The following is a 26,464-nucleotide window of genomic DNA, read 5'->3' on the forward strand; positions in this document are numbered from 1 at the left end:
TCTTCTTGTCCAGATCATCAACAATGATGTTAAATAGGACCGTGCCCAAGACTGAGCCATTATTAATACTAACTCCTCAGTTTTTAAGTTTCTTGTGGGCAGTCTCTGAAACTGATATCTAGGATTTATCCTGACCTGTCTCTTAGCTGAACTCATGCAATATAATTTTGGAATGTTGAAATTTCATATGTTAACATTTACACCATGCACCAAAACTAGGCTTCCTTACCATGGTAAAGCAAAGATTTGTTTTTTGAAAAGGATTCCTGAAACAAAAAAATAAATTCTAACAGTACTGTGATATTGGATGAATATAGTGTCTTCCGAGATGAAATTCTAATGATACATGGGGAAAACACAAAATAGAGCATCTTTATGCCTTAGGAGTGGTTTATTAGGCATGCTGGAACCAAGGTAGTTTTTTTTATTTAAAGTAATTCTGGTGATTGACATTGAACATTCAGCTGTAAGGATGTCGTTAGGTGTGTGAGGATATGGATGATGCATGTTGGTGGTAAGACATCAGGTTTCAAAGTATGCACTGATCTATTGAAAGTATCACATTAAGCCTCTCAGGGGCCACAGATTCTGGCTTCAGGGGTCTTGTTTGGGAAACACTGGGCATGTATGTGCAAGCGTGGAATTTGTGCTGTTCCATGGAAAATGGAGTGTCAGAGGAATTGCAAAATTGAATTTGGGTGGTGGCAAACAAGCCAGGACTGATTGAAACTGTACTGACTGTCAGTATCTCTTCTTGGAAATAAAGAATGTTTTTGATTCTTTCCAGCCTTCTGGAGGAGAGGGGGAATAGAGGAGAAGGTGGCTCAGGAATGACATCTCATTGTCAGAATATATTCCCTTTGAAATGCTGTCATAGGTTTCTCCCTCCACCCCTGTGCATGTTTTTATCTGAAGTCAGAAAGCCTTTCCTTGGGGTGCACAGCAGGGTGCTGCAGCTAGAAACTTTCCAGCTTTTGTGTGTGTTCACTGCTGTGCAATGACAGCAGTTGTTTCATTTGGATTTATGCCTATTCCATTAAAATTTACTTAACATTGTAGTCCTTCATGTAGACCTTTTTGTCAGACTGGTACAGAGCAAAGGACCCATGGATGTCAAGTTAAGAGTGCCTTGAGAAATGGCAGAAGTGATGTGCACTGAGAGATTGAGATTTGTTGGAGTGCTGAGAGCACAAGAGGAGTGAGCACATAGTAAAACACATGGAGTGAGGCAGCATGGCATATAATACTTTCTTCTAATTACTTTCTTTTACTTTTAAGTGTTGGTCACTTTGTCCTATTGAGCTTCTTTTCTATAAGTCACAGTAACACAATTGCTATTTCTGTGTGCACATGGTAACAGTAAATATGCTTTCATGTTTAGATGGAATAAAATGTTAGGTTTGTATCTAAATTACTAACTTTGTGAGTTGGTTTTTTTTTTTTTTATTTTTTTTTTTTTTTCCCAAGGTAAAAGGCTGGATGAAGTTACGTTTTTGAACTGAGAGGGAGGATTAAATAATGTTTTCTCTTTCTGCTTTCATAGACTTTCCTCAGAGTTTCTTTCTTGGTTCTGACAGATAGTGATTTATTTTAAAAAATAATTGTTTTGTTACATCACAGAATAAATAACTACACTTCCAAGAAAGCAAAATTCCTAGTTAGCACTGCCAAAATAATTACTTCTTCAATTTTTTTCAACTTCTATTGAGAATTTTTTTTTTGTTAATTTCTCTAAAAACTTGTTTTTCCAGATTATCTTTAAGAATTGAGCCAGGTAACAGCTCTCCTCGACTGGTTTCCTCCAAAGAAGATCTTGCAGGTATAAAACATAATTTGAAAATTTGAGTAAGGAAATAATTTTAATTACAGAAATCCTCTACTGAAGTATATGGGAAAACCTGGAGGTACATTGGTAACATGAGTCAACAAGAAAGATTGCTGACTTATATAAAAGCAGTCCCAATTCAAGGGATGTCACAGAGTGTTTGCTAGTGTTGAAACAGGTGTCAGATTGTGTGATTTTTTTTACAAATGCTTGTGTTTTCATCATTATTTTATAAGTGAAGAAAAAAGATCCCTCTTGCAGTACAAAAAAAAAACCAATGCAGTGAATAACACAGGAAATTCTTCCTTCAGGTTTCTGTGTGATCACATATATTTGAAACAATTTCATTGTCAACAGCAGGAGGACAAAAGATTTGTAGCAACAACAGCTTCTAGCAACATCTGAAAAACTAGAGCACCATAAGTTGACAAAAATTAATCTGCTGTTTATTGCTATGACCAGGCTAAACAAACATCAGGCTATGTGAAATATACTTCCTGCTATAAGAGCCATTATCTCAAAAGCTGTTACGTTTTAATCTCTTGAACCTGAGTGGCCAATTTTCTGGCTCATTATGTAAAACCATGTGTGAATGTAAAAACCCCAAGGAGTCCCGACCACATCTGACATGCAGTTTTAATTGGCATTAAAAATGTCTTTTTTTCTCACCAATGAAAGTCAAAGTAAATGAGAGAAAGAAAAAGGAAGATGCTAAATAAAAAATGAACAAAAATCCCATGTGTTTTTCCTCTGCCTCCCAGCTCTTCATGTTGGCTGCTGTCAAATGACCAGTTGTTTATAGGGAACCTCTTGTTTGTCCTTGTATTGTGATTGCTATTCACAGAGTCAGATAAACATTTGACCTGGTCTTCAGTTTCTTTAGGAAGGTGCTTTTCCTTTCCCTGCTTAATGCTCAGTATTATTAATTGCTGCATAAAGGAGTAGTTCACAGGAATTTTTTTTATTAGATGAGTTCAAAAGTAGTTTGTAATGAACACTTTCTTCATACAGAAATGCATTTGCAAGTTGACTTCCCCACAGGAGCCATCACGGTGTTGTTCTCTGAATCTGTGTCTGGAAAGGTGTTGATAAGTTACCAGGCTTCTGCTAAGCAGTGCCCACTGCATCAAGGCTATCTCTCCAAACCCAACCCCCTGCCAAAAAGGCCAGTAGGTTGGGGGATGGGCAAGAGGTTGGGAGGGTACATAGCCAGGACAGCTGATTTAAGCTGCCCAAAGAGATATCCTACACCATATGACACACTCATCAATAAAAGCTAAGACAAAGGTGGGAGCAAGGCATTTATTATTAAAGTTTATCTTCCTAAGCATGGGCTACAATGCTTGGGTTAGGCCATGGCTTTTTATTGCCTGCTGATGGGAAGTAGACGATAATTTTTTCTTTTTATTTCTTTTGCTTTTGGACACAGTCATTGCTTTTTAAAATCAATTTGCCTTTATCTCAGCCCACAAAGGTTTTGCATCGTATTTTCTTCACCCTGTCCTGTGAAGGATGGGGAGTACTGACAGCCCATGAAAGTCAACCCACCACATCATGCCACATTTTCTCTTGCTTTTGTGAGGATTTGATTTTTCAAACTAGAGACTTGAAACAAAGTCATTGCCTCTCATTTGATTGCATTTTTCTTACATATATAAAGCAGACAAGTAAACATTTTATTTTCTGGCTTTTACTTTATATTACTCATGTCTACATGCTCAACTCTTGAACTTTGATGTTAACACTTCATTTATATGATTATGGAATACGATTTCAGTCATAGCAGCATGGCATGTGGTCATCACCAGTACTCTGTAAGTCTTAATCAAGGGCTGAGACTTTATTAGAACTCTAATGGAAGGCAATTAAAAATACAGTTCCAAAGTTGGAACTGTACAAATTTGAATTTGTCTGATCTAGGCAAAGAATACAGCATGATACTGCAGTGAGCTCAGCTGGAGTCCACAGAAAATGATTGGGTCAATATTCAGTAGTACCTACTTCATTGAATATGTGATCCTATAGTATCAGTTAGTATTAGGAGTGGGTGAATTTTCTCTTCTAAATCTACAGTGCCCTTAAGTGCTCTGTAAGATTGCTTTACTTAGAGTGAGAATTAATGTGATGACTAGACACCAAGTGCTGAGTCATTCCTATTCCTCCATTCTTGTGTTAGTATTTCCTTCGAAAGCTTGATCCTTTTGTGGACTGCTGTATTTATTTCTTGTTCAGCTAGAGGATTCTCATTTACTGCCAGTTAGACAATGAATGCCATCAACATTTTGTAATACCCACAGGAATTTTTGAGTGAGCTGCACCTGTGTGGCTGGAAAAATGCTACTAAATAGAATCCAGTACATTTTACTGAAAATAAATTTTATTGAAAACTTTATTCCTGGAGAAGGTTTAGTAAGTAAGTTAGCATGAATTCAAATTGAAATCTAACTAAGCATGAAGGCAATACTTTATTGTTTATTTCACAACATTAATAAATAGGAGTATTGCCATATGTTAGTTTTGAATAATTCTGAACAAAGATACTCAAATACCAATAATGAGATATTTGAACATGGAGAATTAAAAATAGCACATTTAAAGGTATTGCTGTCAATTTTATTTGGATTCAAGTTATACTTTGAAATTAATTCCACTTTGGACATTGCATGCCAGAAGTAAATCCTTTGCAGGCTGTAAGCTACAATGATAATAGATGATCTCAAAATACTTTGGGCTGTAGTTTAATGTTCCAGTTAATAGTTTAAGGCATGGGAGTCTGATAATAGTGATTTAAAGTTAAAGGTTCTTAGCCCATAAGGTCAGTCATCAGTTAAGTTGTCTTGATAGTACAAAGGTTAATACGTTACTAATAGCAATGTCTAGTCGAGTTTTGCCTGTGACATGCTGCCGCCTTAGAGATCAGCATGTGTTTCCAGAGACAAAAAAAAAGTTCAATGCCATTGGTATTAATTCCAGAGCCTATAATGGGATTAAGTGCAGAGAATAGTGTCATCTTTGTATTCTAAAATATAATTGCATGTGTTGATGATAGAAATGGATTTTACTTGCCAGCACTGTGAATTTATCTTCTAGCCAGTTTTCTCTCTTTCAAAAAAATTGTAGCAGTTTACTGTGGCCAGAGACATTGTGGATTTCTTTTTTTCCCCTTGAAATATCTTTATGAGTGTGAGGCTCAATAAAAACAGTTAAGTCCTGCAGCATTTCTGTTTGCAAAGTGCTGGAGAAAACCATGTGTCCATTTTCCACTTCTTTTGCCAACTAGTTTTCCAGTAAATTCAAACAGGAGGCAGGAATCTGATTAAAGTGACTGTCTCACAACAAGCTATGTTTTGTATATTAGTGGCTAAGAGGGTCTCATTTAATTACCAAATGCATATATAATTGTGAATAGTGCTTTCACAAAAAGATTTAATGTCTTCCATAACGCTGCAGAGTTTCTTGTCCCTCACAAGTAGCATTTAAGAAGGAGCTTTAAGCAGTTTAGTTGAATGCTTTTGGGAACCGTGTGATTCACACAACTTCCTTGGCAGCAACTTAAGTCTGTTCATTCTGCCTTGCTGTGGTTTGAGAGAGAGAGAGAGGATGTAGCTGCAGAGCTTATAGTATGCTAACTGTTCACAGTTTCTAGTTGGATTAGCTGCAAAAGACATCTCTGTTGCTGCAGTGTTAGCTGAAAGGTGCTTGTCATTTATGGTATGGCTGTTAGGTTGTTTTGGAAGGTATAACTCAATAAACTTTTCCAGAACAAAGGAAAAGATTTAATGCAGTAAATGGTAAATGTAAGCCTTCTAAGCAACTGAAGTGCCTCAGAATTTGCACACTACGTGTAGCTCAGTCAATAAATATTCTGTTATGCTTACTCTTTCTCATCATATTATTTGGAAAAGTTCAGGGTGCAGTGCTAAGCAGAACATACAAAGTGGTTACTCATTCTCTGGAATATAACATATTTACTCTTGAAAAACAATATAAAAAGTTAAAATAATGGTAAAATAATTACCATATCCAGAAAATTTTATCTAATACTAAGTGACTCAAAGACTGGTCTTGATTCTGTGATTTTTAATTAACCCCTTCATTAAAATTAATACCTAGCATTAAATTTTAGCAGCAGCCAAGCCTCTGCTGTGGGTAGCCCTTATTTTGGGGCAGGGTTGGACCTCGCCACTCCTTTTTTCTTTTTTTTTTTCTTTTTTTTTTTTTTCTTCTTTTTTTTTTCTTTTTGTTTTTTATCCCAAGTAGGTCTTGTTGTAATTCTTGAGGGGAATATAATTAGACCAGAGGTTTTCTATTACCATCATATTGGGAAAGTGGAATAATTTATCTGAAACAGGTATATTCTCTTCTTTGTTACTGGCGTAAAATTCAGCCCATATTGCCAAGTCCATTCAGCTTTGAGAGCTAGCTCATAACAAGCTTAGAGTACATATTCTAATTAATTAGAAGAGGTCAATTATTGGATGTAGAGTATGTGATATATAAGAGTTGAAAATCTAGAAACAGAAGGAAGAAAGTCTGGGGAAAGTTTGCACATTTGTAACCCTTTGAACTATACTACATCAGTGATATCTTTACAGCAGTTACAGCATTTTATAATAAAATACCCCCACACCATCATTTTCCATGTAAACACTGAGTTTGACATTTTGTTTTGTGATTTGTTTTACTGGTTGCTTTGGCAACTAATAAATAGTTTGTGCTAAGTGCTTTAGCAGCCAGTCATTCTGTGGAAATGAGGATTGTTTAATCCTTGTGCAAGTTCTTGGTCATTGCTTCATGTGCACCATGTCTGCTTTTCTTACACAGGACTTAGGGTAGAAATGGAAGAAGTAAGTTTTCTTCACATAAATTTACAGACTGTCCAGAAAACTTTACTCTTTGGTTTACATTCTCTTCCTCTATTATACTTTCCTCAGAAACTTCTACAACTCACTGGAGTATTTTTGAAACAAATCAATACCAGAGAAATCTGTGGATTTACATGTTATCAACCACTAAATCCAGCTGGAATTAGTGTACTGTGGGTTTTTTCTTAACATACCAAAGCTTTAAAAAAATTGTAGAATAATAGTCTGTCAAAACAAATTCAAATTTTCCATGGAGAGAATGATTGTGCTCAGTTTTTAACTTCCTTGCTTTCTATTACTTTCTGTGACTTCCTTACTAAACAAGACTAATGTCTTAGTTCATTGATGCTTATTTTAACTATTAAGCTATTATCCTGAGGAATGTTACAAATATAGACCAGCCAGAGGACAAAGGGCTTTTCTGCCTTGTTTTTTGGAGGTTTAGTTGGTTTTGGTCTTTTGGTTTTGACTCCTTTTTCACAGCAGTCACTTGAAATGGTTTCTGTAAAAAGTTGGGGTATTTTTGGTTTTTTGGGTTTTTTTTTTTTGATTGATTGGTTATTTTAATTTCCCTGCAACTATGCTCTCACAATGGCTATGTCTCCATTGCCAATCTTGATGTCACCCAAGCCCATATACTGCTTTGTAGATCCAACTGCAAAAACTTCAGCGTTTTTGCTGAAGTGTAAGTCTGGGGTTTGCACATTCCACTGGTACAGAATAAGTAAAAGAAATGCTGACAATTAGTGATTCCATAAAAGTGACATTTAAATTGAAAATATCACTTCTATACAGTAAGTGTGCTTACTGTGCAGTCAGAAGTACATGTGTGTGTGAGTGTGTGTGTCACAGCTTTTGGGGAGCTTGGAGAAGCATGGGAAAGTGCAGTCAAGAACTCAGATTCTTGTTTTTAGTTTGCTCTTGTCTGAGAAACAGCCATAACATACATATCTCTTACATGTTGTATACATTAGTAGCCTTTTGTTTAATTGTAAAGCAATACTCTGAAAATTAAAACTGCTCTTTTATAATAGCCATCATTCTAGATATAATTTGTTTCTGTCATTCTTGATTCTGTGCACAAAATTAATCTAAAGTTATTTATTGTGTGTTTTGTAATTAGGTCTTTTTCTTTGAAAGTTTTAATTATCACATACTGGTTACAATGGAAGCAGGGTAGTACAAATTTACAGTGAAGATTTAACTAGAGAGTCTGTGGCTTGGAATGTCTTTATTTTTTAGAAACAGAGCTGCTAAGTTTTACTTTTTAACTGCTCACCAAAAAATATGAATAGGTGAGTCTGATCTACTTTCCTGAAAAATTACTCAGTTCTTCATCATATAATATGCAACTCATTTTCAGTTTTTAGTTTGCATATCTAGTACTGGTTTGTTGATAGCTTTTTAGTGGAAAAAAATTGTGAACTGTAACTCCCTCACCATGCTGCTTTTTCTAACAGCTCTGGAGACTGTAAATGTTCACATGTTTTACTGAAGGATTGCAAAAGTAACATTCATTTATAACATTTGAAGGATTATTCATGGAAAAATTATGCAAAGGAAAAAACAGTGAGATCCTTTGGGATATGGGTAAACTTTTCCAAATGTTCTTGCCACAGATCTCTGAACAGCACTCAACTTGCTCTGATGAAGTTATCTCACGTTCTCTAATGCAAACACATTTTTAATAACATTTTAATATTTTTATATGTCATTCCTGTGCATGTCAGCATAATCTTGAAAATGATGCTGAGAAATAATGAAAACCAAACTAACCCTTGTTCATGCCAGCTGACTGGAAAATCCTGCTAAGAGTGCTTTGTCTCCATGAAAGGCAAAATAACAGAATAGCAATCATGGTAACAGTATGCACTAGGAGTGGAGCCAGAAGAGTTAAGACAAGAGTTAGCAGTAGCAGATGACTTCACTTACTGGAAAAAAGGGGCAAAATCACTCAATCCCAAATGAATTTAAATATTGGAATTTTGTTATCAGCAGTATCAGGCATAACTTCTCCAGCTAATTGCTCAGCAGTCTGGTATGTCCATAAACATCCCTTGGTCTGTGCAGTTGTCATCAGTATCTCACTGCTTACCCTCTTTGGCATCCTTCTTGACATGGGCTCTCTTTGTCTCTTATTCCTTTACAGAAATTAGGTCATCTGCCCTATGCCCCATAACTCATGCTGACACTGCACCCCAGATTTCTTGCTGAACTAAGTGTAGCCAGCTGAGGAGAACTCTATAAACTTCACCATTCTTCTCCACAGACATTTGACAGCAGAGCAGATACAAAGACATTATAAAGGTGTTTAGGTTCTTTATTACCTTAGCACAGGGCTAACAGAGCTAAAATGTGTGGGTTTCCTTCTCTTGCCTTGGAGATGAGGAGGATGCAGAACTAGATTGAAAATGGTCAGTCCAGCCATAATAATACCAGCACACATGATATTTCTGTTTTCATCTGATCCCACAAAGCATTCTGTTTTCTGCCATCAGGATCTTCACTGAAGACACCTAACTAGGAATTTGAATAAGTCACAGAATCACAGCATAGTTGGAAGAGACCAGAGTGGGTCATCTAGTCCAAGCTCCCTGATCAAGTAGGGTCATCCTGCAGCACATGGCACAGGATTGTGTCAGATGGCACTGGAGTACCTCCAGTGAAGGAAGCCCCACAGTCTCTCTCTAGGCAGCCTGTTCCAGTGGTCTGTCAACCCAGGTCCATTTCCTTCTTTGACAGGACTGATGCAAGCAATTGTGCTTGCCTTATATAATAGCAAGGAAACCAAGCTGGACTGTTGTAAGACTCTTACACATATTTCCACAAATTCTGTCACCCTTGACACATCACTCCTTAAGCCTAGCAATATTTTTATGTGAACTGAAATTTTATTCCCTAATATTATTTTTATATTATTCATAATATTCCCTAGTATTATATTATAATCTGAGATATGGAGTCCTTTTAGACATGCTACATAATTTGTTTCAGGGGGAGGATGGCAGTTTATCAAACTTTTTTTCTTCTGAAGATGTCCAGTTAATGAAAGTTCTTGCTTAAATCAAGCAATTATCATCTTTATAATGATCAATCTTTAGATAGTTTCATTTTGCAATTGTATTACAGTAAATTTCAGTCCATGCTCCCTAAAGAGAGGGAGAAAAAATGGGAGCGTAGAGTGAAAAGTCTCAAACTATTATTTCTTGCTAGATAATATCTCACTCTTTGTAGGTTTTGATAGTAACATTTGAACCTACCTGGAGTCAAATCCAGCCAGCTTTGATTTTGTAGTAACTTGATTGTGTTAGCACTGGATTTGTTATTTTGCTGTTCTTTCTGATAAAGTAATTTTTATGTAGTCTCTTGCTTTTGTTTTGTTGCATATCAGTGGTTTGGAACAAAATTAATCAAACTGCTTCCAGGTCTCTGATTCTCCACTGTGAGAAACAACCTTTAAACTATTATGTGTTACAAAATTTAACAGTTATTTCTAGATGTGGCGCAATGTCTGCGTGAAAAAGCATTGCACTATACTGATAATTCTCTAGGGCTATGCCTTAAGACTGCTACTCTTTCACAGGCTGTGGTTTCAGTAAGTTGTTAAAAATAATACTTCAATAGCATTCAGTGAACTTAAAAGAACTTATATCATCCATTTGAAAAAAAACTTAATGTAAATCAAGATTGAGAAATGGCATCAGAAATACCTGAATGACACAACAGGAAGCAATATAAAAATGAACAAATAATGCAGCCAAATTAAGGGACAAGCCTCAGAGTGGGCATATTAACACTGAAGTTTAGGCTGAGTTTCAAATTAAAGTCTTGCTGATAAATGCTCATCATTTTCAGGGAAATTCTCTTTTAGCTGTCACTGGCTTTATCCTGGGTTTCAGTTCCAATCTATTTGAGGCTTCTTAGCAAGTAATAAGTACCTCAATAGTCCTAAGTATTTTCCTGTTCACAAGTTGAAAAGCATCTGATGGAAAGACACTACAAAGAAAGCATATAGAGCAAACTCCTTTTTTGGGAACCTAGTCCATCAGAAGAACTGGAGGTTTCAAACTAAAGAACTTGAAACTTCTGAAGGCATTTGTTTTGACTCTGCATAAATTTTAATTTGTAATGAAAATCCATGGTAAAAGACTTTAGTGAAATGCATATTCTTGGTACTAATGCAGCAGATAAGATTTTTCAGACCTAATAGTGAATTATGAATCCATACATTTTTTACATTAAACTAGACAACACATAATTGCATTCATAATCGTACTTTTTCTGTCTGAATTTGTGCTTCACCTCCATGGCAGAAATGGAAGATCAGCTGCTTTGGTTTTAGAGAAGAAGCTTCCAATGTTGTGTTGCAGCCCAAATGAATAAAAACTTTAATTGTATCTTCAGCAAGAATGCTGTAATGGACCCTTTCCAACATCCTAGATGTGCATCTTTAGGTGAATCTCTGGATGAAGTAATGACTGAAAGTGCATTTTTTTAAAACTGCATGTGGCCGTTAGGTATAAGATCTTCTCTGAAGCTGCATAGGCCAGTGACTGATGCTATGACTGCTGTGTTTCACAAATTTGCAGTTGTGTGATGGTAGCAAAGGCAGGCAGGCAGGCAAAAATGCTATCCTGATGCTATATATGAATAAGGCAGAAAATATGCTTGAAAACTGTTTTGTCTTTGTTCTCCTACTAAACTGATGGTCTGATGAATAATACTATTGAAACTTCCTCTAACAAACTTGTCCCTCCTCTCTGTATTGCTAAAAGAAGTTATGTCTTTTTGCTTGGCTTGGGACTCTACTATTAATTAAGCAGCATAATGAATTGTTTGCTCAAATGTGCAGAACATTCTGTGGATTAAATCCTTCCCCTTACTTCTAGGGAAAACCCTTTTGCATATTTTCCTAGTTACAGTCCAGTTCATGGTGAAATTCCAGAGTCTGGGCTATGGTGAAATAAAAATACAAATAATTTGGAATTAATTTCTTTGTTTCCTACAACTTGATATAAGTCTATATTGCAGAGTGAGTATGGGCAGGAAAGCATCTTGCATTTATTTGTTTTTGGGGGTTTTTTTTGCCTCTTACTGGGATAAACTCATTACTGATTCTCCTATTTCTTCTTGTGTCTCATGAATCCTCAGTTCAAGGCAGAAGGTGATACCTTCCTTCAGTGTGCTTCAGGGTAAAGAGAGCAGCCTGTATAACAAATAGAAACAGGATGTCTCAAGTAAGGAGAGACCTATAAGAATCATTGAGTCCAACTTCCTGCTCCTTGCAGGGCTACATAAAACTAAAGTATATCACTAAGGGTGTTGTGATATAACCAGACTCACCTTGTACAGGCTTGGTGCCATGACCATTTCCCTGGGAAGTCTTGTCTCTCAGAACCATTTCTATTAAAAGTTCACATTCACATCCTGTTGTCAAACTGTGCCATGGAATGTTGGTGTTTTGGATTGGTTTTGAGTTTGGTTTTTTTTTCTGTTTCCGTTTATTGCTTATTTAATGCCAGACACTTTTGTAAAGATTCTGATGATGATTGTACATGACTTTTCACATTACAGAGTTTCTTCTTGTGTCAACTTCTTAATGGGTGGGTTTTGTTAGGAGTCCAGAAACTGACTAAGCTGATGTTGCTGGTACCTCCAAGAAGTAATTTTTGTAATGTAGAGGAAAGTCTGTTCTGCTAGTACCTGGACTGTCCCAAGGAGAAAGATATGGGGCAGATGACGACTTTCATGACCACTGTTCCCACTTTTATCACAAGCACCAATCCCATAACTAAGTGTTGAAAAGTGAAATCTCAACTATTTGCTGTAAAGCCAAAAAGAGCCTGGCATTTATTGAGGATGATGATAGTCCATGTTTTCCACCGTATTGCAAAGGTCAATGCCTAACTTTTGTGAACAGCATGGAGGAGCTGGAACAAAACCAGTTTGTCCATGTTTTCTGTGAGGCCTCATAAATTGAGAGGAAGAATGATTGCAGTGAGACATCTCTAGAGCTCATAGATATTTGAGAAGTAATGCATCTGTCTGTCCATTAGGTATATGAAAAGCCATTGGTTTTTCTTATATGCTTAAGCTGTGAGTCAGTATGACCAGATTGTTTACAGTTTATTCAAAACAAAGTTGTAAACAAAATTCAAAACACATGTGAACATTCCTGTTCACACCTGAAGTACAAACCAACTTTATGGCTCTGCATATTGCACTTTGGCCCATCCAGCTGTTGTAAAGATGCCGAGAGTTTTTGTAGTTCATTGTTAAAAGTATGAGCAAAACTATTTTAAAAATTACTCCAGTGAGTTTAAGATTATGGAAATGAATTTATAACAAAAATGGATGGTGTAACCCTAATGGGCAAGAAACAGTGCTTCAGAAATGGTGCCTTGTGGTTATTTGTAAAAACTAATTTTAATCAGTTCCTAAATACACCAGCCAATGAAATTTCTGGGATTTGCATCAGTCCAGTGTGAAATAATATCTGTCTTTTAGGTCCGTCTGACATGTCAGCAATTATGAAATTCAGCAGGAGACCCACATGTCCTGATGCCTCAGTAGCAGCAAGCCTACCTACACCTCCTGTTCCCAGGCACCGGAAGAGTCACAGCCTAGGAAACAAGTGTGTAATCTCAGCTGTTTTATGCTCAGGCAGTTACATGTGTCACAAAAGTTTAAGATAGCATTAGAGAACATGCTAGTATTTTTCCTTTTAATTTCTTTATTGTAAGAGTGTTTCAGGCTGTTCTATTTATTCTCTAGGTTTTCTCTTGACACTTCTGTTATTTTTGCTGACTATTCTCTGCTAGTGCCAGGCACTGGCAATACATGAAAGATGCTTATCCACTTCGGTCTGTGGATTCCTGGTGTGTCTCCTTTATCTGCTTTTGCTGCCACCAAGGATGTTCAGGTTTTGTATGGAGGAGTTAAAACATTTACAGCTTCCCAGCTGCAGAAATTTAATAATTGTTACTGACAAAGAGAAGTAAAATCTGAAACTCATTTTGGTAGTAAAGGAGCATATGTACAGTACATGGTAGCATATCATTGCCTGCTCCTTAATAACCTGCTGATGAGGCAAAGACTGAGTGAAAATAATGTGAGCCAAGGGTTGCTGTTCGATGACATAAGAGGGGTTTCAAGTTTTTCTCTCCTTTCGCGTTCCAGTATGATGTGTCAGTTGAGCGTCGTGGAGAGCAAAAGCGCCACCTTCCCCACGGAGCGGCCGCGGCACCTGCTGGACGACAGCGTGCTGGAGAGCCAGAGCCCGGCGCGCGGCCCGCGCCTGCCCAACGGGCTCTCCGCAGGTGCGCTCCGCCGGGCCCGGCGCCCTGCGCCTCACACACACCTCAAAGCACACCATTAGGGAGAGCATCAGTTCCCTGCAAAGACTGATGGTTTTCATGGGCGAAAGTAGATCAGAACTGCTACCTGGTCAGCGTTACATCAGCTTTCCTCGATTATCCACTGATGCTTTTGGTGAAGGTGGCATGAAGGAAGATTGGTTTTTTAGATGCTCGGTGTGTGACACAAAGTGTTTGTCAGCTTTTACCGGGGGAAAGTGGATATATATTTTTAAAGCTACCTTTACACAAAGAAAGCTTTAATTTTAACTATATGTTTTAGAAGATGGGAGAATTGCTTGGCAGTACTCGCTAAGACTTATAAAGAAACATAAAATGAACACATTCTGGTATTATAATTAATAAAGCAATTATTATAATATCAAAAAAGTGATCAAGAATCTGTGTTCTAAGCAAGAGAAAGCCACCTTTTAAGAGACTCGGGCAATTTCTAGAATAAGAAATTTACTGTGAAAGATAGCACATTCCTTGACCAAGAGTTAGACACTGAGATGATCTTTGCACTTCTGAAAATACGGGGACAGCTCACTGTGTTAAAACTGAGCATTAGATGATCAGTCCTGGGCAAATTAAAACTGTGAGCTAAATAGCTGTGCCAGAAAAGGAGCGACAAATGGGTGATGGGCTTGAAGGAGAGATAGGAACTTTAGTTATTAATACCATCATATATATATATATTTTAATAACTGCTAGCAGCAGCATACAGCTGACATATCCTCTATTAGAGGTGCGTTTGCTTCTTGAAAATAAACCGTGATATCATATCTAATAACTTCAATTGACTTATGGATACTGTGGTAGAAATATTGTCTTACAAAGGAGCTGGATTTTATGTACCTGAAGTGCTCAGCTTCTGAAGTAAAAGCATGATGAAAATTAAAGTAATAGTATTAAAACACAGCAATAATATGAGTTATGAGTGAGATACTATAAAAGGAGAGGCTCATGTAAGCCTCTTCCAACTAAAGATTTTACCATGAACTCTAAACACTTCTTCAAAACATGATTTGAGTAAGCGGTGTCCACAGTACTATACAAAAGAGTATTCTGGTGATCCACATACATTGGCTTTGTATTTTCCCATGGGTGGTTTTCTTACTCCTTCTCTGTACTACTCTCTTTCTAGATAGCAGTGAAAGCTCAGAATTTAGTGAGGAGCTGCCGTCAGGGCTTGAAAGGTGAGTTAGTCTTCATGTACACTCACTGAGCACTCTACAGACTTAGCTAAGAAATTCACAAATGATCCCTAACATAGGTAAGCTCTAAATCAATAGTTATTTTTATCAAATAATTGATTAGTTAGGAAAAAAATGGCAAACATTTTGAAATAAAGCACCATAAAGGTATTGGACCTGAAAAGATTGGGAACTATCTCTGTCATGTTTACCAAACCCTAACTGTTGAAATCTCAAACTAGAATATCCCTCATCAGATATTTGCATTCACAAACAGGGGTCGTTTATATGCCACACTGGGGCCTAACTGGAGGGTACCAATCCGGAATTCTCCTCGGAGTCGAAGCTGTGTCTACAGGTACATTTCAGGGTCTGCCTCTTTCATTGTATGGTGCTAAACTTCAACTTGGGTCTTTAGGCTTTCCTAGTGTAATGTATTTTGTGTCCAAATAGCCTTGTATGACCATTACAATTTACGAAGTCTCCCCCTCCTGCTTGTAAGAACTCCTATTAATGGTAAAGCAGGGTTATGGCCCATTCGGATGAAATTCAGTTTAACTATTGATTGAACTAATGATGTCTGGCTTCCATTTTGCAGAAAACTAGGCTTTACATTGGGTTTTATGAAACCTTTATTACAAGTGATGATGTTAGAAGCATACCTTCTTGACCTTTCCCAGAATCTTATTTCCTGATTTACCAGATAGCTACCCAATAATATCTATCCGTGTCTGTGTGGCATGTTGATTTTGTTCAGTAAAAGGGTATGACCCTGGACCTCAAGTAAGAGAGGGAACATCCACAAGGCAAATGTAGCAGGTGTTCACAATGTTGCTAGTCACTAAAAAGTGGACTTTCTAGAAGCAGGTAATCTATTTACAGACCTAAGAGAGGTGACACTGAAAATTTGATATCGTTTGACAAATAAAAATAATTCCTTGCATGTATACCTGAACCTGACCTGAACCTGATAGATTCTGTGGTGCTGGCAAATGAAGACATATGTTTGAACAGTTAAGAAAATAGGCCCTGAATCAGTATTCTGTGAATACTGTGATTTAGTTGCAGTTTAAATCCAGTCAGGTTTTATTTTATTTAAATTAGTTTGCTTCAGCCATTGTAGAAGTATTGATATAATGTATAAATTACAGCTGCCTTACTTGTGCCAGTAACATCTGATAACAGTATGAGTTAGAGGTTAGACAAAAATAAAAATGCACACTTTATAGATTTGTAAAGAAATACATTTTGGAACAGTATTTCAGCTATTGCAGCTGCTTCTAGAAAATACTGTCTTAACATGACCATGGTAGACCTGTTTGAAAAACATACAAAAGCTAGAAATATAAAATGTACAAAGTTTAAAACGTGAAAAGCCTATTAAATCCACAAAGAAGAGTTACTCCCTAAAATATGTTTCTTATATTTATCAACCGTCAAGTAATTCTAATGCTTGTGGTCATTCTTCCTTTTCTGAAACCTTCTACTGCCTCTGTCGAATTTAGAATTGGCAAGAATGCACATTAGCAGAGACCAGGCAGGTACATGCAATGTAAGAAGATACACCTGGTAGTTGGAAGGGCTGTCCTTCCCTGGACATGGTTATGCACAACACTTGGCACCAGCATGAGTTCAGATTCGTTTGTAGACAGAAATGTGTTCCTTTCGCAACTGCGAGGTAGAGCATACATGTCCTTTTCCTTGTATTCATTATTAGACATGATTTAGTTGGTGCTGATAAACCCTATTGGTCCACATAAGAACATCAGGGTCGTGATCACGTGGCAATGAAGAGACGTTAGCAGCAGATAACCTACCAATCAGCATTTGGTTTTGACTTTATTAATGGCTGTTTACATTTCTAAATTTGTTTATACTTGGATTCTGTGAGTTATATCTCTTTCTCACTTTGTATGTGGGAAGTTTTCATCCAGGAAAAGGAAAAACTATTCTATTCTCTGTAAATAAATTATTGAACTTATTTTTAATAATTACTAATAACTATTTAATTTATTTTTAATATTGTTTTCCCAACTCTTTTCCAATTAGGCAAGATATTTTCATTTAATTTGAAATAACATTTGTGGGTGCTGTTGTAAAAAAGAGCTCTTGTAAAATTGTAAGCCAAACATTTCCAGAAATTCAGGTAATTTCTGTAATTTACCAGAATAAAAAAGAAAATTACCTGTTTTCACTTTGACTTTGGGTTTCAGTATTTATTCTGTTTTATTTTTTCATGTCTAAGCCCCCAGAATAGAACCTTTTTGAAAGATCTTGGTTTCTATTTGACAGCTAGGTTAGGAAAACACATATTCTAGAGTCACATTTCAGATTATACAATATACAATAAAGCAGTGCAGGATAGATATATTTAGAGCTAAATTATATTGCTCGCTTATCATCCTTATTTGTCTGCTCGAATGCATGAGGAATGCTTTGTCTCTCCAGCCCAATGGGTGCATGCAGCTGCACAGCAGGTGGTTCCACAGGAGTCATTACCATGGAAGGGCCTTTAAGAAGAAAAACACTGCTCAAAGAAGGCAAGAAACCTACTGTGAGTGATTCTAATTATAATTATTCCTATGGTCCTAATTCATTACTGGCTGGTTTAATTTTCAGGATTATATTAAACCTTCAGCTTGATACCACAGAAAACAATGGTTTTATCAATTGTAATTTGCAGTTTGCAAGTCAAGTTTCTAGCTGTGACAGCAGAGCAGGAGTGAAGCAAATGTGTAACCAGCAAGCAGTGTTGTGAGGACAGAAATAAATCTTGCGGCACTGCCTGATGACCCAGAGTGTCCTAATACTTTCCAGCTAACCTGACAAAGGCAGATATTGCAAGATGGACAATGTCTGCATTAAATTTCTGTGACAGGAAATGGATTAATATCTATTAATGAGCTGGTAGATTACAGAACTTGCAGTGGCACTCATAAAAGACTGAAAAGGGAGATCTTCAATACAGAATTTCCAAGGGAGGGTAAAAATTCTTTTGAACATATTTCTACAATATATTTTGGTGCTTTTGAGATATCACATTAAAATGGAAAGGCTGCAGGGCAGCCACCCATAGCACCAAAGTCATGGCAATTCATAGTTAACCTCAATTCATGGATTACACATGGTTCTAGTCCTATGCATTTGAAAACTTGTTTTCTGTAGAGTTGATTGATGTATTTCGCGTGCTACCCAGTTCATTTCAGAGCTAAAAGATTTGAAGAACTGCAGAGTTGTCAACTCAATAATTTTTTTTTAAATCAAAATCTAAGATCTGTACAGCATAAGGCTGCACACTATTCTTCTCTAAACAATCAGTACTGATACTTTCATGAGATACCCAACAAAAAAGGATTGTATTCACAGCCAGCCATCAAGCTTTAGGTAGCTGGGCTGATTTACACCAGGAGACATGCTTTATCTCCATTCCTTGCTTCTGAAATTAACTTTGGTAGCACTTGGACTTGCCTGGGAATACATTTTTGAAATGTCAAAGATATGCAGAGTTTTTCCTAATTTTTTTCCTTTTTCATTCAGCTCTCCTCATGGACTAGATACTGGGTCATGCTTTCAGGATCAACGCTTCTGTACTTTGGAGCAAAAGCTTTAAGAGGCACTGAAAGAAAACATGTAAGCTTTAATTTTATTCTAAACCAAAACTTGAATACTCATAAGTAGATCTGGAAGTGTACTTTCTGTTCCAGGCTAAGCCATATTTCTGCACAACTTCTACAGTCAAAAGTTAATCTCTGCTACAGTCTCAGCTATGACTGACTTGTCTGTCTTTTCCAGTATAAATCTACACCTGGGAAAAAAGTCTCCATTGTAGGCTGGATGGTGGCACTGCCTGATGACCCAGAGCATCCTGATATTTTCCAGCTAAATAACCCTGACAAAGGTAGATATTGCAAGATGGACAATGTCTGCATTAAATTTCTGTGACAGGAAATGGATTAATATCTATTAATGAGCTTGTAGAATACAGAACTTGCAGTGGCACTCATAAAAGACTGAAAAGGGAAATCTTCAATACAGAATTTTCCAGGAAAGGTACAGATTAAATTGAACTTATTTCTACAATATGCTGTGGTGCTTCTGTGCTGCCTGCAGAGACATTCCTTTCTTTTGACAGTTATTGAAAGTTTCACAGAAATTCCTCAACTAACATGAGATTGCGGCACATCCATGTATCTCCATACATTGATCTCCAAGTCTCTGAATAGCTTCCTTAAAATCAGTCAGTATCAAATCTTGACTTACACTGAGACCAATTAAAATATCAAACCATTTACCAAAGTAAGTCTGCTAAGTAATTATTACTTTTTAATAATTAATTTTGCACTGCCATAACTAATTTCCCTTGATTAAACTTGAAAAACTTCAAAAGATAAGAAAACTCCTGGAGTTATTTTGCACTTTGAGTGGCTGCTGACAGGTTCTTGAGGCTTTCTTCAGTTTCTATGTTTTCAGCTTTGGTGCTGGATATGGAGTCCCATCTACTCTGTAAAGTGCATCATCTGGGTGTTAACTAAAATGCACACAATATTTGATTGCAGGAAACAATTTGCAATAGGACATTGAAGAAAAACTAAGTTTACAAATATGAAAAGCTTTATCAGAAGCCTTGATGAGAAGAAAGCCAGGATTAAATTAGATCTGACCTGCGGCGTATGAAGTCCCCAGTTGTGGTATAACCAGAAACATTTATTAAAAGTGTATATAGATTTTGTAATATTTTCACTATCAGATTAGAATATCACACGCCTGGATAGCCAATACTGTAACTGTTCATGCATCTGCTAACCAATAATATAAGGGATCACATTCCTAGTATTCACGTCATTCACGTCAGCCTTTTCTTTAAATCAAGTGCTTGTGTAACAATTTTTTCTGCCAACTACTGAGGTTCTGCTGCCTGTTACATTTTAGAAACTTTGTTACATCTCTCCTGCTTTAACTAAATAGTTCTTGTTCTTCTTAACCAAGCAGGCTTTGTTCTCTTATCACTAAGCATTGTTTTCTTGCTGCACACTGACCTACATGGTCTTTTCTGAGGCTGTAATTCAGCATTTCTGCCTATGAGGCCACATATGTTCTCATACTTGCTTCACCCAAGAATTGTTGGGTAACATGCCTCACATGGGCTCTATTATATTAGCAGCATCCTGTTTGAACATTTGAGGTGCACATTAATTTAAGAGTTTACTTCAGGACTTTGGCTTCTGCACAGAAATCAGAGTCCTTTGAAACTGCATGTCTGTCTGCAAATTCTGAGTCTTTCATTTTCTTATTTTTGTAGGCAATGTTTACAAGTTTCAGACTGGTTCAAGGTTTCATGCAATATTATGGCATAAACATCTGGATGACGCGTGCAAAAGCAACAAGCCTCAGGTAAGGTTGTGAAAACTAGTTCTACCCACTTTTTCCTATTTTCCAGAAAATCCTTACTAGAAAAGTTACCTCTTTCAGTCTGTGTGCACACACAGAGGACAGACATAATTCCTCATTCTGTACGCTGATCCATTTATTCAATAGGCGAAAGAAAGATTATTTAAAATTAGAGAATTCCCATCAAATCAGGTTTTGTGCAGGTCTAGCTATTGGTTTGGTTACCTTAAGAGCATGTAACCTCTACTCTCAGTTGCCTCAAGCAAGATAACCTCATGTCTTCTTTAGAAGGGACTGTCTCATGGAAAATGAAAGCAACTATACTAGGATGGACTCGATGATCTTAGAGATCTTTCCCAAATGTAATGATTCTATGAGTAATTTACAATCTCTTCCAGGTACCTGCTAATCTAATGTCATTTGAATAATTTCTTCTCCTACCTGGTGTGACTTCAAGTGCCAAACTGAAGAAACAGGTTATTGTTCTCTAAGGAGGAAGAGGAGAATGTTTTTCCTGACATGAGCCAGCCACAGATATTTCAGCACTTTCCTATGTAACTTGAAAGTGATTCTGACACAGCTTTTAAAAGCAGAAAATGAATGTTATCCCTAGGACCAGATAAAGTCTCATGCACTGAATGAAAGCAGACAAGTTAGATGGACAGAAGATTAATCCTGACTCCTGCAGGATTCTAGAGCCCTCAGCTATTTGTGGTCAGAGACTGCATGAACTGATATTTGGCTGCAATCTGAGCGCTCTATCTTCTGCCTGTTGTTTTTCAAATGGTTCTTTTTATTGTTAAGCTGCTTTGTGTGACTGAAGAATATTTGGCCCATGTTGGGTTTCAACTCTTTCTAATGCACAGAATGATTGACAGTGTTAACTTGCTCCAAAGTGTCAATTAGAATAGAAAATTGTGGAACAACATTTTTATAATCTAAGTGCACTGAGTTGCTTGGCAATGTGGCTGCCTCAAATTTTCTATCAAATCTCTGGACAATATGCTGTTCATATTTGAGCTATTTGGGAAAAATGTATTTTGGCATAGGACAGTTGGTTTTCTTTTCATTCAGTTATTTTGCTCAGGAATACACTGGTAATAGATTTAAGGCTGTTTAAATTTATGTTGTGCAGAAATTTGTCTTTCATTCTTTTACCAGTGGCATAGTTGCTTATAAATTTGGTGTTTTGGTTCAGTCTGAACATTGTTGATTTCAAATCCCTTAGCACAGGGAAGCAGGTGATCAGGTATTATATATCACATGGTCCTGGCTCCTCAGAATGACTCCATATAATTTTTTCTGTTCTGTGCTTCTGTGGGTGACTTCTTGGCTCCACTCAGTTCCAGTATGTGTTGTGACTTCAGGACATTAGTACTGGTAGACAGTACTGCTGTTATAAAATCATGGTGGCAGTGAAACACTGTCTAACAGTGGAGCAAGTACAAAGAAGTCTCCTCATCAATATCCAGAGAATAAACGAACAAACAAAAGAAGTGTAACTGGGCCTTCTCCTCCGAAGGAACTCTCTCTGTGCTGTATTCTTGCTGTACCCTGGCACTCCTGCAGTCAGAATCGTTTTCTGTTCATATGTTCAATTCATCACTTTTTCTTTATGAAACACTTTTGCCATATAGCATCATTATTCAGGCTTCATCAATCACCAGAAAACTGCTTATGACTTTTCTAGGATTGTGTAGAGGAGAAATTGGCAAGTCAGCCTCTAGCTTACAAACCAGGAAGACCATGAAAGTCAGTTTAAGTAAACAGAGCCTCTACTAGAACAAAGTCCCCTGGCATTAGCAATATGTATTGTGCGGACTTCCGTGATTTGCTACATTTTAATTTTGAAACTTTGCTAACAACAAGGAGAAAAAAACATCTGTATTGTTAAATGTCGGTCAAAAGTAAATTTCTTGTTCTTTTAAGAGTTCATGTTACAATCCTGAACGCCTAATACATACCAGGTTTTCAAGAAAAACAGTTTCTGATGAGAACTGCATTTAGATCCTGGAATGTGGGAAAGTGTATGTAAAGTTGACAAAATTTATTTGATAACTGAGGAACTGTGTGAGAAAAGTGGTAATTAAAAATATATTTATATTGTTTTTCTCTTCCTTTGTTAACTTAAGACAACTTTGAACTAGGAAAAGCATGGTTATCTGCAAGGGCAGAGCATCAAATACCATTAGAGATGGTATAGAAACTTTTGAATGTGGTAAAATCCTGTCAGCAAATTACTTCAGGCTGTTAGGCTATGGTATAGTCTGTATTATTCTGCACCTGTGGATTTTTGTGATTAGTCATCAATGACATTAAACATCTTTTCTGTATAGCACAATTGTGAAATTACTGCAGAGTACTGAGAAATTCAGATTGATGGCAGTGAAAGAATAATGACAGCAGTGAAAGAATACTAGTAAAACATCTTAAACCAATTTAAAATTAGTCTTTAAGTATTAAACAGTTCATAGCTGCTGATAAGAGGTGTTATGATGCCATTTACCTGGTACCTGCTATTACCAAGTACTTCTATGGTTAGTTGAAAGCTGCTATTGAAATACAATGGGTTGCCTATCACTACTGATTGTTACAGCATTTTCACAAAAAAATATCACAAACCATACAAGTTTTCCTCCATCAAAGAGAACAACTACAACAATTATGTAAAAGTAAACATTGTCATAATTACCATTTTCAGACTTGTGAAGATATAAGTAATATTATTAATTTATTAAATGTACAATTTTTATGCAATTCAGTGCCAAAATGCATGCTTTTCCAAATAGCACTAAAATGAGGCAAAGAAACTAGTTTTCAAAGTGAGACTGACTTGTCACACTATAATGTTAATTAATTTCAACATTTTGGTTTGTTTTGTGTGGAAACTGTTGCACTATTTTTGGCTGTGTTTTCCAGCAGTCCACTGCATGCCATTTGTGTAAAGGATTCTTTCTATAATTCTTGTGAACTGTCTCACCTGTAAGAACTCTGGTGTTGGAATCTAGGTTTTTGGCAAAGTATTTTGTTACCTCAGTCTTGTATCGAGTTGCTGCATTTTTCAGTTTGTTACATTGATAATAATGATTGTTTTGCTAATTAAATACTTTAATGTAAAAAAAAAGTTTGTTTACTACAACAGTAATAGCATTTGGTTGTAAGTTTAAAAATGTGCAGGGTACGTATGCTGTTGACAATAAAATATTCTGAAAAGGAATAGTAGAGGTACAGAAGGAATGTTTTAGCTCAAAGGCAGCATGCATGTTTTATTTGTGAATGAATGGTAATATAATTGAACAGATTTTGTAGAGCACAGCGTCTAGCCATTTGGTAGTACAAATACAACAGAATCAACATTTCTAGCCTAAAATTGAAAAAGCCTCCAAATTTGCAACTTTTTCAAGTGAGATTTGCAAAGTCCAAAGAAGTAGAGACAAACGTAAATTTCTTTGCACTTCAAGTTTAACTCAGCATGTTTCCAGAAGACACCAAACTGAGTGATGCAGTTGCCACACCTGAAGACTGGGGCCTGGATAAACTTGATGAGTGGCTCAGGCTGACACAATTCTAATGAAAAGATCAAGAGAAACTCTGCTGAGCAGGACTTGGGGGTGCTGCTGTATGAGAGGCTGGACATATTCTGGCCATGTGTGCTGACAGTTCAGAAGTCAGCCATGCCCTGGGCTGCATCAAAAGCAGTGTGGGCAGCAGGTGACAGAGGGGATTCTGCCCCTCCACTCAGCTCTCATGAGACCTCATGTGGAGTGCTTCATCCCGCTCTCAAGTCCTTGGTATAGGAAATATGTGAACCTGTTGCAGTGGGTCCAGAGAAGAGACACAAGAGCAATCAGAGAGCTGGAGCACCTCAGCTATGAGGAAAGGCTGAGACAAATGGAATTGTTTAGCCCAGAGAAGAAAATGTGCCAAGGAGATGTTATTGCCACTTCTCAGTACTTGACGGGAACTTACAAGAAAGATGGGTTCAGATTTTTTTAGTAGGGCCTGTAGTGATAGAAGAAGGGATTATAGTTTAAAACTAAAAGAAGGTTTATTCAGACTAGATATATGGAAGAAATTTTTTGCAGTGAGTGTAATGAAACCCTGGGTTGGCCAGAGCGGTGGTGGATACCCCATCCCTAGAAATGTTCAAGGTCAGGTAGGACTGGGCTCTGGTTGAAGATGTCCCTACTTATGGCAGGGGAGTTGGACTATGTGATCCAACTAAAACCATTCTATGATTTTATTTCTTATGCAATGTAAATAAGGTCCGGGTTATGACTGGCAATTAAGGCCCTTTAATTTCTGTGGAAACATAATTTAATGATCGGTTGTCTGAGAGAAATATTACATGTGAAGATGAGAGCAAAACAAGCAAATATAAAAATGTTACTTCTACAGCTGAACAGGAAAGCATATATCCTTTTCCTGAAGTAGACTCCTTTTCCTGTTATTCCTGAGAAACAGGAAGAGTGTTCAAAGACTTTTTTATTACGTGGTAGTCTTCAAAGTAAGTTGGATCTATATGATTTTCCTTCAGTGTTATGTGCAGTGTTTCTTTATAAATATTTTATAAAGGAAGCATCTGTGTCTCTCATATCTATCAAAAATGGTTCTTTTTACTAATAGCATCAGTTAAAACAGGAAAATTGACTAGAATTCTTCTCCTTTCCATAGGTGACAAGATAGAAAATAAACAAAGTGAGCTTGTTAGGAAGGAGAACCAACTATCATAATATGCCAGGTTGACACTGTTATGGAATCAAATTGCAGGGGGGAAAGAGGACTACCTTCTGCATTGCCCTATTTCACTATAAGGTAACGTGCTTTTGCCATACAACACCCAAAGATAAGTACTGAAGAGTTCATTAAATGCTCATTATGTCCAAGCATCTTGTCTTGTAACCTGGGAGAGAGAGAGTAAAAAAAGAAATATTAAATAACTTTGTTCCTACTCTGGATGCTGTGCTAGGTATACAAGGGAGGGCACTAGCACACAGCATTAGTTTTTCTTTGGAAATAATTAATGGTTGATTGTGGTGTTTCCATAGCTGTGATCCATTACTCTGGAGATTTGTCTATCAAATTCAAAAAATACACCATATCTTGGAGAGCGTTTACAGGTCTTAGTAGAACCCAGATGTAAGAGCATCTCATATAATTATATTAGGAAGGCTAGAAACACCCATTTTGCATCAGCTAAAACACAGTGGTCCATAAGAAAGTGCAGATTATAGTGAACTGGAGGAAGTATCCTTTGTATTTCTGGACTTTGTCTGGAGCCATATTCTTTCTGCCAGAAGTAAGGTTCAAGGAAGAATAGACCGTGGTGGAAGAATCATTTGGTGTTGGAAATGATTACTTGCTTCAGATGATTCATCTTTTGGGTTTGCAAGCTTGATGTAACTGAGTAAAAAGCAAACAAGCAAGGTCAAAAAACAGATTTGTTCTAGCATACATGTAGAGAAAAGTATAAAATCCTGATGAATCAAAGTAGCAAACAACCATCTAACTAAATTATTTTACATACAGTTTGTTAATGATACCACTGTCTTAAAATACCAAATAAAATTTGTGAACACAAAGGAACACCCTAGAACACTTGGGAACACTGGAAGATAGTTGTAGTAAATGGTTACCATTTCTTTTAGTAATATAAAACTATAAAATTGAACCAGACATGGGCACAATAAATATGTCTTTTCTTGTTGAAGGTAATGGGGCAAACAGACAAAAACATGGAAAGCAAGAGAAGGGGCAACTAGAAGGTGAAGGTTTAAAAAAAACCCACCAAGCAAGTTCCTTTTAGATTACAAGGTATTCTTTGTTTGCATTCAA

The 26,464-nt window shown here is 36.8% G+C and overlaps 1 protein-coding gene across 1 annotated transcript; it reads left to right on the top strand.

Annotated features, from left to right (window-relative positions):
- The first annotated feature begins 1,779 nt into the window (after positions 1-1,779).
- LOC144248544 (ras-specific guanine nucleotide-releasing factor RalGPS1-like) lies at positions 1,780-26,225 on the top strand. Its single transcript, XM_077790656.1, has 10 exons — positions 1,780-1,819; positions 13,198-13,324; positions 13,870-14,009; positions 15,193-15,244; positions 15,519-15,599; positions 17,690-17,795; positions 18,779-18,871; positions 19,034-19,139; positions 20,541-20,632; positions 25,304-26,225. Exons 2-10 carry the CDS (start codon positions 13,209-13,211, stop codon positions 25,313-25,315), a joined length of 798 nt encoding a protein of 265 aa, XP_077646782.1. The 5' UTR covers positions 1,780-1,819; positions 13,198-13,208; the 3' UTR covers positions 25,316-26,225.
- The last annotated feature ends 239 nt before the right edge of the window (positions 26,226-26,464 follow it).

The sequence above is a fragment of the Lonchura striata genome, unplaced genomic scaffold, assembly GCF_046129695.1.
Source record: "Lonchura striata isolate bLonStr1 unplaced genomic scaffold, bLonStr1.mat Scaffold_169, whole genome shotgun sequence".
Taxonomy (NCBI): domain Eukaryota; kingdom Metazoa; phylum Chordata; class Aves; order Passeriformes; family Estrildidae; genus Lonchura; species Lonchura striata.

Coding starts and splice junctions, on each gene's coding strand:
- LOC144248544 (XM_077790656.1), top strand. CDS start 13,209: ATGTCAGCAATTATGAAATTCAGCAGGAGACCCACATGTCCTGATGCC. Junction 15,245..15,518: donor CTGCCGTCAGGGCTTGAAAG/GTGAGTTAGTCT, acceptor ATTCACAAACAG/GGGTCGTTTATATGCCACAC. Junction 18,872..19,033: donor GAGGCACTGAAAGAAAACAT/GTAAGCTTTAAT, acceptor TGTCTTTTCCAG/TATAAATCTACACCTGGGAA.